The following is a 16201-nucleotide window of genomic DNA, read 5'->3' as shown; positions in this document are numbered from 1 at the left end:
TTTCTGAATTAATATTTTTTTAAATGCCCAGACACGTAATTATTCATTTATAGTTTAAATAGTGTTTACATACATATTATTTACAGTTAAAAAGCACTCAGCTTTGTTCACTAAATTCCTGGAAACAATTGTTCTAGTGCAGTGGTTCCCAAACTTTTCACAGTCCGTACCCCTTCAAACATTTAACCTGAGGCCATGTACCCCCTACTCCTGCACACTATAATGTAATGCAGCGTTTTTTAACCTTGGGGTCGTGACCCCATGTTGGGTCACCTGGAATTAAAATGGAGTCCTCTGAAATGTATAATAATTTATGATTTAAAAAAAAAAAAAAAACTGATGAAAATGTATTTTTTAAAATGTTTTAATTATTATTTTTCAAATCATAAAACCACACACAAAACAAACTTAAATAACTGTATTCTATGCTTTCACTTTCACAAATTTAGTCTACATAAAATAAAACGCAGTATAAAAATATCTGAGCTGGCACATCTTGTCACATTGTGTCCTAATCCTCACAACAACAAACATTATCAAAAGATAATTCTAGAAAGAAAAGAAAAAGAAAATTAAATGTGTGGCTTTATTGTTTTTTCATTTCAGATGTGATTGATCCACTGAAGCAGAGGATGAATGCTGTAACCATCACTGCTGTGTTACACATGGACCAAAGTTTCCTCTCAGCCTGTTGTTAATAGAAATGAAACACTTTCTCATCTGCTTTGCTTCAGTTCATTTGGGGCCAACATTGTTGAATTGATTGATCACCACATTTGACACTACACAGATATACAGTATGTATGAATAACGTGCTTCAAGTAGAGAAAATAAGACATGAAAGCATTAGAAAATGAGTGTTTTTCTTCTTTTTTAATGTAATATCTTTATGTAGGTCAAACAGTCAAACATTGTTTTGTGTTGTACATGTGAGTGACATATATAACATTCTGTCAACTGGACCTTCCATGCTGTGGTTGTTGGGTGGGTGGGGGGTTCATGTTTGTACAGACTGGTAAAGAGGGCTGATCTGTGGTGGACACAGAGCTGGACTCTGGTGGCAGAATGACAGACCCTGGAGAAGACTCCATCCATCCTGGAGAAGACAAAGCCCCCACTGCACTGGACCATGATCACACAGAACAGCTGTTTAGTCTCTGAGCTGCTCCACAAACACTCAGGAAGTATGCATCATTAATAATATTATTATCCACCGGTATCTGTGAAGTTGCCCGTAGTATTGTAGTTGGTTGCTAATGAATTCAACCAGGACTCCAAGCTCCGAGTATGCTTTACGACGACTGTGTCCTCTTGAACTAAAGTATCCTCTTTACCTGTCCGTCACTAATGTTAAAGTTGTGCCGACTGCAAATCCTTAATATCTTTATATTCTAACTCGAAAAGTAAAAATCAATGAATGGATGAATATCCAGCGCTGTGGATGACGCCATTGTGATGAACTCTGACCCGGAACCAGTCTGTGTTTAAAGGAAGAAAAAAAAAATTACGAGATAATCCCCACAGGAAAAATTAATTAATTCGGAAAACAGATTTAAAAAAAACATTATTTCGGAAAACGGATTTAAAAAAAAATTAATTCGGAAAACCGATTTAAAAAAAATATTATTTCAGAAAACGGATTTAAAAAATATATATATATTCATTCGGAAAACGGATTAAAAAAAAAAATTAATTCGGAAAACGGATTTAAAAAAAAAATATTAATTCGGAAAACGGATTTAAAAATAATATTAATTCGGAAAACGGATTTTTTTTTTTTTTTTACTGACTACAATGCTCCATCGTATAATAATGATAATAAAAATTAATATAAAAGTAATTCTCCATTTTGAATGAGGTTTTTTAATTCTCAATAATTACATGCTCCCATTGTACTATTTAAAAGGTTGAAATCTTGCTCTTAAAAATCATTCGATATTTATGTTTTGAGTAAATTCCGATTTATTTTGTTTTTTATTCGATGTTTGTTTTTTGATTGTCAATGTTGTGTATTCTGTTTAATCCGTTTTTGTTCCTTTTTGTCTTTTTTTTTTTAAATTAACAATTAAAAACAGTCGCATATTTACATGTGAACTGTAAAAATATTTATATATTTAAATTTTTTATTTCTTTTTTTTCTATTTTATATATATATAACAAAAAACAGTCACATATTTAATTGTGTACTATTGAAATTTTAAAAAAAAAATGTATGGTCGGTTTACATTCAAATGTCACGTCCCAGCATATCAGGAAGTGACGTGATATTTGCGCATGCGTTGTTAGGATTGTGCACTGACAGTTGACTTGAGTAATCAGGAAGTAGCCCAATCCTCTCATCTTTACAGCAGAAGTCGTTACATGCTAACGTTTCAGCTGTATATCGCAGCCTTCTTTCACATACATTGATACAGTGTGAATTAGTCTTTCTGTTGGATTTTATACTTTGTTTTCGGATTAATAAGAACTTATTTTTCCACGGACTGTTCGACCGACTTTTTGTTTTTTTAAAAACAACACGGTCACAGGAACATGGCGTATTTCAACGGTAAGAGACTTCTGTGGAGCTCAGCTTTAATATTAAACATCTGCTGATTTCCTTTAGAGGAATTTGACTTCAAAATGAGGAGGGAGGTCAGCAGAGCTGGGAATAGTGTCATGGAGTCACTGTACACAGCTGGTATATTGTCTAAATACATGTAAACCATGTGCCAAACTACACTGTACCTGCAATCTATGGATCCTTTTAGGTTCTGTAATATCTCAGCATTAGTTATGAAGGCGGATAGCTTGGTTTGTGCACTGAGCTCTGAGACAAAGCACAGGGTAACGGTTGTTCTAGTTTGTGGGGTTTAAACTCATTTTATTTTTGTGGGGACAATAGGGCCCGATCTATAAACAAAACCCCAAAAACACTGTCAGAGTGAACAGAACCAGACCTGATGTCCACTACACCTGGTCTCCAAATGTCAAAAGGTTCACATTAAAATACCTGTTTATGCACATTACACATTTGCTTTATCTTTGGTTGTTAGTAAAGCCCTACATATACCAACATTTAACCACACGGATTCATTTAATTTCACTGACTAAATTTGCTTATTCAATTCATTTATTAAAATATTTCATTATATAATTATACCGTAAATTTATAATTTTAGTATTTTTTATGGCAACTGAATGCTGGTACAAAAATACATTTTACTGCACATTGTACAATCCAAGACAAAGCATAGAGATGCACCGTGCTATAGGACAATTCTTGGCCAAAACCAAAAATGAAAAAAAACTAAGACCAAAAACTGAAAGAATTAATTTTGTCATTATTAGTAACATTGCATTTATGGCTATGCATGTGTACTAAACTCACTAAAATTATAGGTTAATGATGTGGATTTTCTTTTACAGAGGACAATCACAGAATTGCACCCCTACATGTTCGCAAACACCGAGGCCCCTACAAGGGGTCGTCGTTCCGCAGAGACCGGCAGCGGGGGAACCACCATGGTGGATTTGGAGGACCTGGACTCTTGTCCAGGCTTGTCATTGATCGAGATGTTACCATGAGTGACAGCTCTCAGGACAGCAGTTCTCAGCCAAGATAGTAAGTGTTGACTTTCATTAAATGTTGTCTTTCTAAGAATGGCATGGTATTCCTGAAACAACATTCAATTCATACATTGTAAATGAAAAAGTAGCTTAGTAATATAATTAATTACAATTAATAGCTGTGCAGCGCTCGAGCCAATGTGAATAAGACGTGCTTTTTCAAATTTTGGTTCACAGTTGGAGATGGTCCCACATGTTTTAACCCAGACATTTAATTGTCACAATGTTGTTTCTTACTACAGCATCTATTTATAAAGCAAGGTGTGTGTGTCTCAAATATGTCTGTGGATAAGTAGGGCTATATAAAATACATTTTTGAAATGTAGTTTTTTTAGAAATTTTTATCATTTCTTAAAGAAAATATTAGTTTTTAACTGATGTGAGGAAACAAAATAAATACTGGTAAATAAAAAAACTCATAATAAACAAAAATGTATGTCAAAAATAAAATAAGATACAATAAAAGGTAGATATAAGTTGTAGTGACATGGATTATTCTGAGTGCTCCTTTTTAATTATTTAGAGGTCATATAAATATGTATGAGAACAGCATTAATGTCACTATATTTCCTCTCAGGCATCAATGGTTTACTGAATCTGATCAGGTTTAATGATTACGTTTTGATCAACTTAGTTTAAATGAACCTAATTCAAATTGGATTAGAATTAGATATAACTGTGCAGTATTCTTCAGAGACCAGATAGCAGCAGATGACAGAAGGCTCATTACAACCAGAAAAGACTTTCCATGAAAACCCACAATCCTTAGAACTGTTTGGTCACTTGCCTTTTGCTCTTGTACAGAAATCATCATCATTAGTATTATTTTGTCTTGTTCAGCAATCCTTATGGGAGAGAATTTTGCAAAGGAGACGGTCGTATGGACAGAGATTGGCGACAAGGCAAAGGTGGAGGTGGCAGAGGAGGAGGGAGAGGAGCTTTCAGAGGAGGAACTAGAAGCCGAACAGGCTGGTTCAAAATCACGGTGTGTAAGCTCACACTCACACTCACATCTGGTTAATCTGCTTTGTGATTGGTCTAACAGGATCCCCATTTGTTTGCCTTGTCAACAGATTCCTCACGGCAAAAAGTATGACAAGAAGTGGTTAGTGCCAGCTCTACAGGACATCTGCTCCATCCCTTACACTCCTATTCAGGTGAGTGTTGGCAGGATTTGATCATTTACTAATAAGTGATTGAGATAAAAAAGATGTTGTTTATCACTTGAGATGTATGGAGGAAATGCCTTTGCTTTATCATTGTATTTATCATCCTTTGTATACGTTGATTATTACAGTGAGTTTGAACACTTTTTCCTTTATTTTATTTACTTGTGATAATCACTAATACTTTTTATATCTCTAACAATCACCTAAATGCTATGTTTTAATTGCATTTTTTCTATTTACTAGTATCATGACGACCACAATAACGTTCATTTCTACGTTGATGATTTCACTACTGCCAGTGCCCTGCGCAAGTGTTCTCGCAAGGTCACAGACTGTGATGGCTATAAGGTACGTTTGTGGTGACAACTGGAAACACAAACTCACTTCTATGAGAACTTTGTGTTATCTGTTATCAGCCTTGAGCTCACGTACACCTGCCTTTATGAGAAATGTTTTTTTATTACTTTTTTCATGCAAATGGCTTGAAAACTGAGCTTCAGGATCTTCAGTTTGAAAACACCAATTACAAATGTTTCTGAATACTTAAAAATGACCAAGGATTTCTTAGAAAACTACAGTCAAAACCACCAACTGGGTCTCAGTGTTTGTCCAGTGCATCTCACAGTGAACAATGTTTACTGATAAATGTATTCTTTGCATTTAGTGAATTGTTTGCTAAATGTTCTCACAGGCTCTACATTACTGTTTTCACTCATTAGTTTGTGATGTTTTTTTTCTTGACTGATGTTCCTCAAGGTGGCGGTACACATCAAGCGCAGTGATCCCCCCAACTTCCTCTTCCCTAATCTGAAGGTTGAAGAATTGGAGCATCTGAAGGTCAGTGATAACAAATCATCCAGGGGGTCAGTGTGGACATTGTGGAGGAGTTCAAATACCTGGGAGTGAATTTCACCCTGATGTGAATTTGATCTACTAATAGTTTATTTGTTTAGTTAAATGTGTTAAATTTGGTGTGACACAATTAGGGTTGCAAAGAGGTGGAAGATTTCCAGTAAATGTTCAAAGGAATTTAAGATTGGGAATATTCTAAAATAGAAACTTTTCATGGGAATTATGTATAGGAATTTACTGGACATTTTGAGTTATTTTAAATAATAATACCATAGCCAAATGTTAACATCCATACAAAATAGTACATACAATAGTACATCTTGTTTTTTAGGACTTGCAGAAAGTAGTATGTTAGCATTAATTGGTCAAAGTTGTTGTCTGTTAATGGTTAAATAGTTAACTATGAGCATCCCTGATTTAAAAGAATGTTTTTGAACTGTTTTAAAGATGTTTTTTCTTCTCTTTTCTAGCAATGCATGTCAAAACGTTTTGATGGCTCACAGCAAGCTTTGGATCTGACCAGTATTCACACAGACCCAGGTAACCACACCACCTCTTTTGGCATTAGATTATTCACAATGTTGGCCACTTCCTTTGACATCTCAAAGAAAACACCTTTTATTGGGGATGTGTTGTTTTATATAGTGGAAATATTTATCAATCACTGTTTTTTAAAACACAATCTAAATGGCATGTGTTACTGGGTTAACAGGCTGGAAGCACCAGGTGATACTTTTATATACAGTTTACATTTTTGTGGTTAGAATTATTATTCATTGATTACAGTTGGTTTCATAATGTATTATTATTATTATTATTTTTTTTTCTTAAAATGTTTTAAATCTTCTGAATTGTGTTGTTCATGATGAAATATTACCTTGTGGATTCTTTCATAAGTGGACGTGAATGTTGAAACTTTTATGTTTACTTTGAAACAGACTTGGTCTCACAGGATATTAAAGTGGTTTTAAACAGGAAAACAAACATGGAGGCCGTCATTAAGATCATTGAAGAAAACATTCCTCAGGTAACGGTCGTACGACAATCAGCAACAATCTGTGTATCTTCATATACTGTGGATACTTTAAAAGTTAGATCATCAAAGTGAAGTCGAGACCTAATGAAATCAATGTTTTCTTTGCAGTTGACAAGCTTGAATCTCAGTCACAACTGCATCCAGAGACTGGATGAACTCAGCGAGCTTGTGACCAAAGTGCCTCATCTGAAGGCCCTGAACCTTTCACACAACGACGTGAGACTGGCCGCTCCAAGGCTTTCATTGTCATGTTTGTGTAGTAGTGTTGAAGGTTCATGTGTTGACGCCTACCGGCTTCCTGTTTGTTCCTCAGCTGAAAAGCGAACATGAGCTGGACAAGTTGAAGGGGCTGAAACTGGTGGAGCTGTGGCTGGTCAGAAACCCTCTCTGTGACCTTTTCAAAGACCCATCTTCATACGTCAGGTCAGTTTTCTTGATCCAAAATTGATGTTTTGATGATTTCTTTAACGAAGGCAGTTTCTACTAATCCAACGTCTTATATCTGAGTTTCCCACAGCATGCAACCAACGTGTGTCAAACCTGCTGTTGTGTGTTTTTGTTCCTAATGAATAACTGAATTTTCCCTCAGTTGATGGAGAACTTGTAAACAAAGGAAAACCCAACAATGTCCAAATTGAGAAAAGTGCTTTGTGTATGGCTGTGTTAAATCACAGGGTCTAACAATGCACTTAAAATGTACTTGATATTTTTTTCACCAAGACTCTGTTTTGTTTTTGAGTGACAGTGACTCGTTGGTTGCCCTGCATCTTCACCAGAGTGGGGAGGAGTTAAGACCAGACTGGTGGTAACCACCTCTCCCAGTAGCGCATCACTTCTCTCTTTAGAAAAAACCATTTGTTTGGCAGTTTTCAGCTCAAACTGGTCGACCGTGTTTGTGTATATGTTGCTTTGCTACGTCAAATCTGTGTGTATCACCAAAATGGGGCAGAGGGTGAGTATACCTGCTGGTAAGTACACTCCAGGGTGGGCATTCAGGTGAACGTGGGACATGGTCATGTATGTTAGCGTATATTCAACAATGAGGAAGATGAATTCTCACAATAATTTCTCTGCTTTTCAATTTTGTTTCCATACCAGTGCTGTGTGCCAGAAGTTTCCCCAGCTTCTGAAGTTGGTAGGTCTACTCACTCATTCATTCATCAGCAGTTTATGGTCACTCAGTCTTCATTTCTACCAGCATAGTTTTGATACTAGAGGACCTTAGTGTTTAACGTCCTTTTGTCAATTATCAGTTGTGTTAAAGCTGCTGGGAACAATAATTATCTATCAGATAAAAGACATGGTGTAGGCCTCCATAGATCTATGACTCAAAGATCAATTGCACGACAAAATAATAGAAAGGAAATTGCAGCTTGAAAGTTTGTTCTGAGTTTTGTGCATTGCATTGTGGGATGTGGAGTCCCATAGATGGAAGGATAGAGGTGTTCTTAATTCTTATCATGATTTCTCATTTGTCCCTAAAAACTCTGTCAAATAGACTTCTCAACACAATTCTGGTGTTTTCACAGACTGAACGTTGTGGCAAAACAGTGGTAGAAGTGTATTTTGGGGCTTACACAGAAAGTTCTATATATCCAGCTGAAATTGATTGCCTCACGTAGTGATGTGATGTCACGGGGACAAACCAGAACATAAATGGAGTCAAACCACCACTGTCTTCCTTGCCTGTGGGAAGAACGCAAGAAATCCTGATAAGAATGAAATCAACTTCCAAGCAACAATTTCAACCTTTTACATTTAGAGTGATCTAACATATATTAATCTAAGGTCTACAGTATGTCTTTATCTGATTTAAAAAATAAAAAGATCATATCTAGCAGCTATAAGTACAGTATATTGTACTTGTTTACAAGATGTAAAATCTTCAAATAATTAAGTAGTTTTGTTTCCCCAAATATTTATTTATTTATTTTTCAGAGACGATGCAATCAACATAATTACAATAAAGGTTTACAGCTGATGTGACGCATAAAGAGCTTCTAGCTAATGCTAATTCACAGCTCATGTCCCTGATTGGGCCTTTTTACACAATTTACAATAATAAAATACATTAATACAACATTTGTATAAAACTTTTTACAATCACACACATACACACACGATCCCACATACATTCACACAGACTCAGTGTTATTTACTTTGGTTTGTTTTCAGCCAAGACTAAACCCTAGAAGTGAACATTTTAAACTCAGATATGGTTTTAAATTCTGTGGATAATGAGTTCCACAGCTTCAGACCTGAGTATGATGTACCAGTCACTATATATTTATTATTACTGGTTCATTTAGTTTGAGTTTTTTTTATCCACTTGGACCAACCAGATTAGTTCAGAGGTCACAGATTGGCTTTGTTCTGGTACCTTGAGTTTAGTTTGTGTTTTGGTCCAGTGGTTTTTAAGGATAATGTTATGGCCAGTGTCAGTCGTGTTTCAAATAACACCAGAAAATCACCAAATGAACTGATGTTTTCCAACTTGTACTAAACTGTGTATTGTCCCTCATCAGGATGGAAATGACCTCCCCCCACACATTGGCTTTGATGTGGAAACACCCACCACTCTCCCACCTTGCAAGGTTAGTCAGTGTGATGCTGAATTGTCTGTGTCTGTTGTGTTCAAAACGTCACTTGTCAAAGTACAAGAATATAGAAGCCACTATATTTTTAGATTCAAGCCTTTTCTGTAATGAACGTCTCATTTCTCCTGCTAAATGTTGACCATGTGATCACACAGGGAAGCTGCTTTGGCTCTGATGACGCTAAAGTCTACATTCAGCGCTTTTTGCAACAGTGAGTTTCTAACACTTTTCTCTATGTCGCTTCACAGCGTTTCTAACAATAAGTAGGAAATGACATCAGTGATTGGTGTTGATATGCAGAGTGTGTTTTGTTTGTTTCACAGGTACTACAGTGTGTACGACTCTGGAGACAGACAGTCACTGCTGGGGGCCTACCATGATGAGGCATTATTATCACTAACAACACCGTACAACGTCCAGAATCCATCAAGGTAAGGACACACACACACACACACACACACAGGTGTATAACTTTGATTAAATGGCTACGTTTTCTTTGAGTGGTGCTGATTTTTTTGTTCTGGCTTTGTTTTTCAGGAGCGGTCTGAGAGAATATTTCAAAGACAGTAGAAACCTGAAGAGGACCAAAGACTCCAGTAAGTTCTCCTGAAGTGAACGTATGACTTGTAATGATTAGGGTTGGGTACCGAAACCTGGAACAAGTGTGGGACCAGTTCCCATGGAAACGCTAGTAACCGGGTCCAATAAGAACAAAGATTTTGGTGTCACACATTACTTGATACACATGACGTCGGTGCCGCTGCTCAGATCATTGATCAATGGCCTCATTTTTAACCGTAGCACATGCACAAAACATGGCCTAAAAGAAGGTGCATGACATTATCCTCCATAAATAAATGAATGTGTGGGAAACCCTGATGTGAATTTGATCTAATAATAGTTTATTTGTTTAGTTAAATGTGTTAAATTTGGCTCTGGAAATAAAAGGGCATTTTGAGATTTTGAAGTTAGTTTAAAGTAATGATTTAGCACCAGAAGCGTTGAAAAAGTAGCGAGTAGTAACTGATACCCAACCCTAGTAATGATGGAGCCCACCTGATGTTTGTCTTGTTTTCACCTGCCCTAGCGATGCGTTTCCATCTGCTAAAGCACAAACGGCTGAATGTGGTGGCGCTCCTCAACGAGCTGCCAAAAACTCAGCATGACATCACCTCTTTCACCGTGGACGTAAACGCCTACACAGTGAGTTCACGTCTGATCTGCCACACACTGAGTTACATCATTTGTGTTGTTCACACTCAGCCAAACTGCTTTGTTTTCACAGAATACGCTGCTGTCATTCACAGTGGGCGGAGTCTTCAAAGAAGGTCAGTATCTTAGTCGTCATGGTTTTAAGAAGATCCACTGCAACTCATCTGTTGCTCACTAACGCTTTCCTGGGTTTTTTGTGGTTTTTCAGTTGTTGTAGATGATAAATCTAAAGAATCTACAAGGGCCTTCTCCAGAGTTTTCATCACAGTTCCAGCAGTGAATTCTGGGTAGGTTACACACTTAAAACCAAAGTGCTGATTGGCAGCTGTAGCTTCAGATAATGCTTGCCTCCACTAGTATGACTGGAATGAACAAACGGTTGCATGTTCAATTTCATGTCAGTAAATACTGTTTCACCACGTGTGTTTTCTGTGTATTCCTATATTTACCTAATGTATGTTTATTTGTTCATAAAAGAAAATGATAAACCATAATGCTTTTACACAACAACCATTGTTATTGTAGAGATTACTAGGGATGGGCACCTTTCACATTTAAACCGATACTTGGTACTCGTAAATCAGTATCGGTACTCAACGATACCACTTTTCAGTACTTTTGTGCAGTAATAAATATTAAATAATATAATCTCAAAATATTCCAATTTACCATATTTATTTCTTATATCAATAATTATAATAATAATGATAATTATAACAAACAACTTTTAACAAATATATCAAACCAACATCTGTTTGTATTGTAGCACAATATAATCAGGGTTGGGGTCAATTATAATTGTAATTGCAAATTTAAAAGATCTCTTGCTGTCATAATCATGATTATATTGTAATTGAGTTCAGATAATTGACTATTTAATTGTAATTGCCATGAAAATTCTATCAAAATTGTCAATTATAGTTTAATGCTAAACTGATAAACCATGTTACAGTTCTATATGTACAGTTCTACACATATGTAGGTAACAATATGTTTGGTGTGGCCCTATAACACTGTAATATTAACACCATAGAAAGTCTCTAACCTTTGAACCCTGTGGTCCTCGTTCATACTTGAACAGTTTGTGCATCATCAACGACCAGCTCTTCATCAGAATGGCTACAACGGAGCAGATCAGCAGAGCTTTTGTGGCGCCTGCCCCGACCCCTTCCTCCAGCCCAGTGCCCACCCTCACTGCCGCACAGCAGGAGATGCTCAGCACCTTCTCCCTGAAGTCAGGCATGAAGCTGGAATGGTCCCTGAAGTAGGTGTCCTCTCCTAATGCCGTCTACCAGACTGGGATGAATGTCACAGCTCACTGGTAAACACTGTCTGTGTGTTGCAGGTGTCTGCAGGATAACGAGTGGGACTTGAACAAAGCAGCACAAATCTTCACTCAGTTAAAGGTGACACGACTCTAAACAATCCACGTCATGGTTTAAATGTGCTGATGTCTAAAGTAGCAACTGTTTCTGTTTCAGACGGCGGGAAAGATCCCAGACGTGGCGTTCCTAAAGTAAATCGTTGAAGAAAGAAAAACAGTCTTTGTATTTTTGTATAGAATAAAGTTAAAGTGAACTCATATGAACCGTTTCATCAGATATTTGACCTGAATACTGTTGGGTCGTGAGTCTTTTAGTTACATTAGTTCATTGACCCCCTACAGAAACCACAGCTTGCTTTATTAGTAATAAAATCACATTGTTAGTGAGATAATTGTGTTCATTCTTTCTGTACCCACTCCAGTTCAGGTTGTTTTCTACCATTACAATACATGTAAAACCCTGTTTTTTATTTATTCCATGCTGAGTGGATCTAGTTAAACTACTGGTCAACAATAGGGGTGTGAAAAAAAAATGATTTCACAGTATATTGAGATTTTTTTGTGTGCTGATTTTAAATAGATTTATTTATTTATTTAAATAATATTTTTGTGTATTTGTGCAATATTTCAGTGGTTACAATGCTTTCAATTTGTTGCAATGGTTACTTGATTTTATGATGGCAGTGTGTAATACCTGCAATATTTATGTATTCACAGACATTTTATTTTCATATAATCTGTTCAGATCAGTGTTTAAACTGATACAATAGGAGAAATTATTTGTTCTTATTTTTGTGCATTATCAGTAACTCAGGGTGATTTATCATTAATGTTCTCACTTACAGTTGTTACAATGCCGTCATTATGTTGTCATGGTTACTTTGAGACTTCTACACAGTAGTTTTAGTGAAAAGAAACTTGTTGCACTTTACGTTATGATGTCAGTGTGTAACACTGTATTTTCTGTTTTTCAGTGAAAATGTGTAAAAACACTAATAATAAAAAATAAACAGGAGATTTTGAAGCAAATAGTTTTGACTCAATTCATCCTCTGACTGATCAATATCTACTGATGAACATATACAGCAACTTGATTTTTCATCTCTACGTTTAATTTTGATATTAACTGGGTAGAATATCGTGATAATATCGTATCGTATTGCAACATCCTTGCCAATACTCACCCCTAGTCAACAACAGACTCCTATGATGGTTTGTCATTTACAGTGTTTCCCCAAACTGTTCACAGTCCCGTACCCCTTCAGACATTTAACCTGAATCCATGTACCCCCCACCACTGCACACTTGAAAAACACTGCATTCCATTATGTTTTTTAACCATGGGGTCATGACCCCATGTGGGGTCGCCTGGAATTCAAATGGGGTCCTCTAAAATGTCTAATAATTTATTATAATAGAAAAATACTGATTAAATATGCGTTTGTAAGATTTTTTTTATCTTTATTCTTTTTTCAAATGATAACACCATATACAAAACAATCTTAGACGACTGTATTCTATACTTTCACTTTCTCAAATAAAAATCTAGTTGAAATGAAATAAGTATAAAAATAAACGGTATAAGGATATCTGAGCTGGTGCATCTTGTCACTTTGAGCACTAATCCTGGCAACAACAAACATTATCAAACGCTAATTGGAGAAATAAAAAAATGATAATAAAATGGAGTGTGACGTGGTTCTCGATTAAATAAATGATGGCATAGCCAGGATATACATTTTTAGTGCTTTTATTCCATAAAGTGAACAATAACAAAAAAACTCCAGGATGAAGAGGAGCGCTTCATTGCACCCAGGAAGGACATACACTGACAGGGAGAGCAGAGACTGGCTCCCTTCTATAGCCCTTGGCTCCTCCCCCTTGTCCATTAAAACCCATAATCAGAGTTTTCTACCTAAAAACCTATTCATTTCCACCCTAACATCTATGTAAAAATCGGGCCATTTATTATTAATTCAACACCGTTGTATCTGCCAACATGACATTAATTAAATTAGTTTTGTTACGAAAACTGTTATTTGCGCTGACGTCACTGATGACGTCAGACGCCGACGTCCCGCATGTGAAAGATAAAACCCGGAAGTGTGCGCGGTGCGCGGTTTGAATGGATGGATGGTGAAATGAGAGATCGTACGTTGTCTACTTTAGGGACTACTAACTATGGCTATGGATGATTTTCACGGTGGCCTTGTGTGCACCCAAGACTACTGTGATGGATGGATGGATGGAGAAATCGAGCGGAAAACGGAGCGGATAAACCGGTAAGTAACTATCGAGTGTGTGTATGTGTGGATGTGGTTAGAGAGAGAGACTGCTGCCCGCCTCTTACCATGCTTTGCCGTAACGTACGCTTAGTGACGGGTTTGCACCGTCACATGGAGTCACAACACAAAAAAGGTTGAGAACCACTGATGTAATGTCACATACAATGTAGCCTTACAGTGACATCTGTCTCTGAATTTGACCTATCCTGTTGAGAATAACATATTAATAATAATTAAAACATTTTTGCTGAGATTGTTCACTGTCACCACTAGAGGGTCGTCTGACATCGGATAATGTGTCATTTGTGCCAATGCATGGAGGCTCCTGACTGCTGCTCTATTTATATTCTTGTTTCTAATTTTTATTTTTATTCATGTACCCCCCCATGACAGTTTGCGTACCCCTGGGGGTACCTGTACCCCACTTTGGGAACCTAGGATTTACAGTTAATGAAACACAGACTGAATCAGACAAAAAGTGATGTTATGGGTTTTATTCACTGGTTTAAAAACTATAGCTGTAAATTCTTCAAAATAAATGTTGCTGTTTAAAGTTGACATTTTTTAAAGCCTGCTGCCAATGGAATATAGAGCAGTAGAAACATGCTCTGGAAGAAGTTTTGTCCTAAATGACCTCCCATACTTTTGAGACACTTTTTTTTATTTTTTATTTTTATTTTTACAAACAATACATACAATACATATACATTTCAAATCAGGGTACAATAATACACTCTGGCACTTGCTGGAGAAGTAAACAAAAAATAAACAATAAAGAAAGAAAGAAAATGTATATATGCTTAATAGACAAAAGGAAAAGGGCAAATACAAGGCAATGGCATCTTAAAAGAACAAGGACATTTTAATTTCTTTATACATTTTGGATGTTTTTTTGGTATGTTTGATTAATTTAAGAGACTTGAAGTAGGTAGTGAACCAAATAATAAACACATTACACAAAGGAGTAGTCTTTCCATTTACAAATATGAATAAAATATTTATTAAAATAACATTTATAACATCAGAGATACGTGAGTCCAAATTGTCCATGAAATAAATGATGTCTTTAGAAGAAAAGGTGGTACATTGATTTTTAGAGACAGTCAGCTGTGAATGTCAGTTCAAAAACATTAGTCTTTACAGAACTAAAAAATAAATGTTCAATTGTTTCTGTGGAGGATGAGTGCAGGGTTCAGTGTCAAAATTGAACCTTTTATGCACAAAATCATTAACAGGTTATAAGCCAGAAATAATTTTAAAATGTGTTTCTTTAACTTTTGGGGCAATAGGGTAAGATTAGTAAAAAGAAAAAGGTTTGTGTTTAAATGAGTTTTCTAGGTCGTGTCAAATATTTCTATTAAAATGACAAAACACTTGTTTATTGAAATTTGGGAAACAATTTAGTTGTTCTATTTTTTATCAACAAGAATAACTTGATCAATAGTTAAAGTAGGCGGTGAGGTTATGATAAGCAAGCATAATGTTCTGAATGAGTCTGAGAAAAGGAATGGGAACTGCATTACAGACCTTGTTGTAGCCATTAAGAGAAATCTGTACATTATACTTGATAATGAAAGCCTCATATGATAAAAAGAGACCATCAGGGTGAAACACGTCATATATAAAACAAACGCCATTTTTCTACCAATCACCTTTAAACAGAGATTTCTTGTTAACAGTCACAGCTCGATTATTCTACAACACTGAGTTATGGAGGTAAAATTGTGAGAGAAAAGCAGTTTCTCATAGTTAAGCGCTTGTTTGTGAAATGCTGCTAATTTTAAGGGTAACCTGGATGTTTCAAAATCACATTTAAGCAGCCATTAGTCACACCCTTATGATATCTGTGGCTGGTGTCACGTACTGAGTTTACCTCTGTACTGAGATTATGACCCTAACCTAATCCAATAAACAAATAAAACACATGTCACTTCACTTTGAAAACAAATATATATATAATTATTATTATTTTTATTATTTGAGATTATTATTATTATTAGTTGTGAACTCCTGGGTACAGACTCATGGGAACAGACTTGAATAACAGACTTGCAGAGTGCGCAAGCGCCGACTTCACATACTTGTTGTTTTGGGACAAAGTAAACTTCCTGACATTG

At 36.0% G+C, this 16201-nt stretch overlaps 1 protein-coding gene across 1 annotated transcript; it reads left to right on the top strand.

Annotated features, from left to right (window-relative positions):
• Positions 1 to 1029: 1029 nt before the first annotated feature.
• Positions 1030 to 12057, top strand: LOC114461100 (nuclear RNA export factor 1-like). The gene is made up of 21 exons (XM_028442939.1): positions 1030 to 1184; positions 3409 to 3604; positions 4450 to 4594; positions 4683 to 4766; positions 5022 to 5126; positions 5535 to 5615; positions 6101 to 6170; positions 6569 to 6657; positions 6775 to 6882; positions 6980 to 7089; positions 7765 to 7801; positions 9192 to 9260; positions 9419 to 9474; positions 9587 to 9694; positions 9801 to 9859; positions 10351 to 10466; positions 10549 to 10591; positions 10684 to 10762; positions 11557 to 11739; positions 11821 to 11881; positions 11957 to 12057. The coding sequence occupies exons 1-21, from the start codon at positions 1130 to 1132 to the stop codon at positions 11993 to 11995; spliced, it is 1893 nt and encodes a 630-aa protein (XP_028298740.1). The 5' UTR covers positions 1030 to 1129; the 3' UTR covers positions 11996 to 12057.
• The last annotated feature ends 4144 nt before the right edge of the window (positions 12058 to 16201 follow it).

The sequence above is a fragment of the Gouania willdenowi genome, unplaced genomic scaffold (assembly GCF_900634775.1).
Source record: "Gouania willdenowi unplaced genomic scaffold, fGouWil2.1 scaffold_93_arrow_ctg1, whole genome shotgun sequence".
In the NCBI taxonomy this organism is placed as follows: Eukaryota; Metazoa; Chordata; class Actinopteri; order Blenniiformes; family Gobiesocidae; genus Gouania; species Gouania willdenowi.
This window is presented reverse-complemented; position numbering and strand designations above follow the sequence as displayed.

What these genes read in the sequence shown, in the direction of transcription:
- LOC114461100 (XM_028442939.1), top strand. Translation starts at nt 1,130, where the DNA reads ATGATCACACAGAACAGCTGTTTAGTCTCTGAGCTGCTCCACAAACAC. An exon ending in TCCCTTACACTCCTATTCAG is followed by an intron (nt 4,767 to 5,021) that starts GTGAGTGTTGGC and finishes TCTATTTACTAG; the next exon opens with TATCATGACGACCACAATAA. An exon ending in CAGTATTCACACAGACCCAG is followed by an intron (nt 6,171 to 6,568) that starts GTAACCACACCA and finishes ACTTTGAAACAG; the next exon opens with ACTTGGTCTCACAGGATATT.